This window comes from Ruditapes philippinarum, unplaced genomic scaffold (genome assembly GCF_026571515.1).
Source record: "Ruditapes philippinarum isolate M1 unplaced genomic scaffold, ASM2657151v2 ctg47_1_1_1_1, whole genome shotgun sequence".
NCBI classification, from domain to species: domain Eukaryota; kingdom Metazoa; phylum Mollusca; class Bivalvia; order Venerida; family Veneridae; genus Ruditapes; species Ruditapes philippinarum.
The window spans coordinates 39605-41789 of NW_026863890.1; the positions used below are offsets into that span (position 1 = coordinate 39605).

The following is a 2185-nucleotide window of genomic DNA, read 5'->3' on the forward strand; positions in this document are numbered from 1 at the left end:
TGTTAACATCTAACATACTCTAAGACTATTATTAAAATATTATTTAACACATATTTGACATTTCTAAAGAATTTTAAAAATATGAATTTCTGAGGCATAATGTGCCTTTAAGTTTTAGTAAGGCTGAGACATAGACAGTAATGATTTAATAAAGATTGCTGTAAGTGTTTTTCTTATATTTTACATTTTGTGAAAGAGTTATGAATATGATATATTTTTCAAGACGCATGTATACTAATTTATTCATAAATTGTGTGTGCATGAAGTAGCGAAAATTAAAGTATTGTTTATTTTTCTCAATTTTATGGCCACATCAGTGTTATTTGTGCCGTGTTATTTACTTTGGGATCATATGCCGCTTTTAATGGAATGGCACCAACGTGTCTCAATGAGGGTTCCATGATAACAGCCTTATGAATACATTTACGGGTGCAATTACCACTACCGTCCATGAACAGGCTTAATCAAACCAAACCTGCAACATTTTTTACTTTGCCGTTTTGAGATTTCTTGAGGGATTCTGTTTTTTTAATTTTCTGATTGTTAATTTGTTTTACATCATATCAACTAATGAAAGATATTTACCCTTAGATAAATATATAATTGATAAATAGCATCTAATTTCGTTCTGAATTCAAATTTTACAGAACAAAAGATTCAAGCTCTAATTCACACATTATTTATTTTAATACTGTATGCTCGTCTGTATGTTTTCTTTTTGTAGTTGGGTTTTCGTCGCACCAACACATGGTCATATGCCGACTTTCTACCTTTATTGGTGGAGGAAGACCTCAAATGAACACAACATTTTTTTAGATTTTTGGTTTTACTTATTTAAAACAAAGTTTTACATTATTTTTATAACATTTATTTATACATTATACCCATATTTCAAGATATGAATCAACAAACAATACCTGAAATAACAAAAAAACACAACAAAAACAGAATATAACTCCACTTTGCTAGATTTCATATCATGGAAATCAACTTCTGTCAATACTTAGTGTAACCACCATTAGCAGCTAAGACAGCCTGAACATGCCTAGGCATGCTATTCACTAGTCTCTCACATAGTTCCACTGCAATTTCCTCCCAACACTGCCTCACATTCATCTCCAGTTCGTTAAGATTTGCACTTCGTCTTGTTTTAAGAGCTTTCTTGATGTCCCACCACAGATTATCAATCGGGTTCAAGTCTAGAGACTGAGGAGGCAAAACACTAAACTTCGAATTCCATTTGGTATTCTTCCATACTGTGACAATTCTTGCCCTATGACAAGGTGCGCCATCGTCCTGCAGCCAGAAATTACCTCCATAGCCCAAGTAGTGGGCCGATGGTACAGCACTATTGCCAAGAATATCAATGTATCCAACGGCATTAAGTTATCCCGCGATATGACATGGCGCCCCACATCATGATCCCCCCTCCACCAAATTTGAAAGTTGGCACCACACAATCATCTCAAAGCTGCTCACCATGCTGCCTCCTGACGAAAGTTGGTCCATCACTCTGAAACATTGTGAACCTCCACAAAACTGCCGACCAATCAACCCGTGTCCAAGCCATATGCTCTCTGGCAAATGCCAATCTCAGATTTCTGTGCCTCTGGGAAAGTAAAGGCTTTTTCTTGGCAACATGTCCAGTCAAACCAACATCCTCCAGTCGCCTACGGACAGTTGAAGTAGAGGAAGCTACACCAGCATGGTTCCATGATGCTGTAAGATCCGGAACGGTAAGCCTCCTGTTCTGAAGTGACTCTCGAATACGACGGCGGTCATCACGAGCATTGGACAATCTGGTTCTACCAGATCTGGGCAGATCAGAATGGCTACCTTGGTTGTTGTACCTTGTCAGAGCAGCATACACAGAATGCATGCAAGAAAATAAAAGAAATCTAAGTAAGACCAAGACAAACATTCAAACAAATCTCATTTCTAAGATTTCACAGCAAAAAAGTTACTTTGAAGAGAGACAATAAAATGGAGTGAGAGAAAAAACTTACCTTGAGCACCCAATTTGGTCTGCAATGTCTTTTGAAAATGACGCCTTGATCACGTAAAACCTTGATGGTGACCCGTTGTTCTTGAGTCAAAGCTACCATAATGACAATGTTGAAAACTTGATTTAACGTTTCCTTATATCCAAATAATAAAATGTTATTTCATTAAGGTTATGAAAAAG

General features: G+C 36.6%; 1 protein-coding gene across 1 annotated transcript; it reads right to left on the reverse strand.

The window, feature by feature from the left end:
• Positions 1 to 996: 996 nt before the first annotated feature.
• Positions 997 to 1879, reverse strand: LOC132723668 (uncharacterized). Its single transcript, XM_060708427.1, has 2 exons — positions 1530 to 1879; positions 997 to 1348 (listed from the first exon to the last, which is right to left on the reverse strand). The coding sequence occupies exons 1-2, from the start codon at positions 1877 to 1879 to the stop codon at positions 997 to 999; spliced, it is 702 nt and encodes a 233-aa protein (XP_060564410.1).
• Between the last annotated feature and the right edge of the window lie 306 nt (positions 1880 to 2185).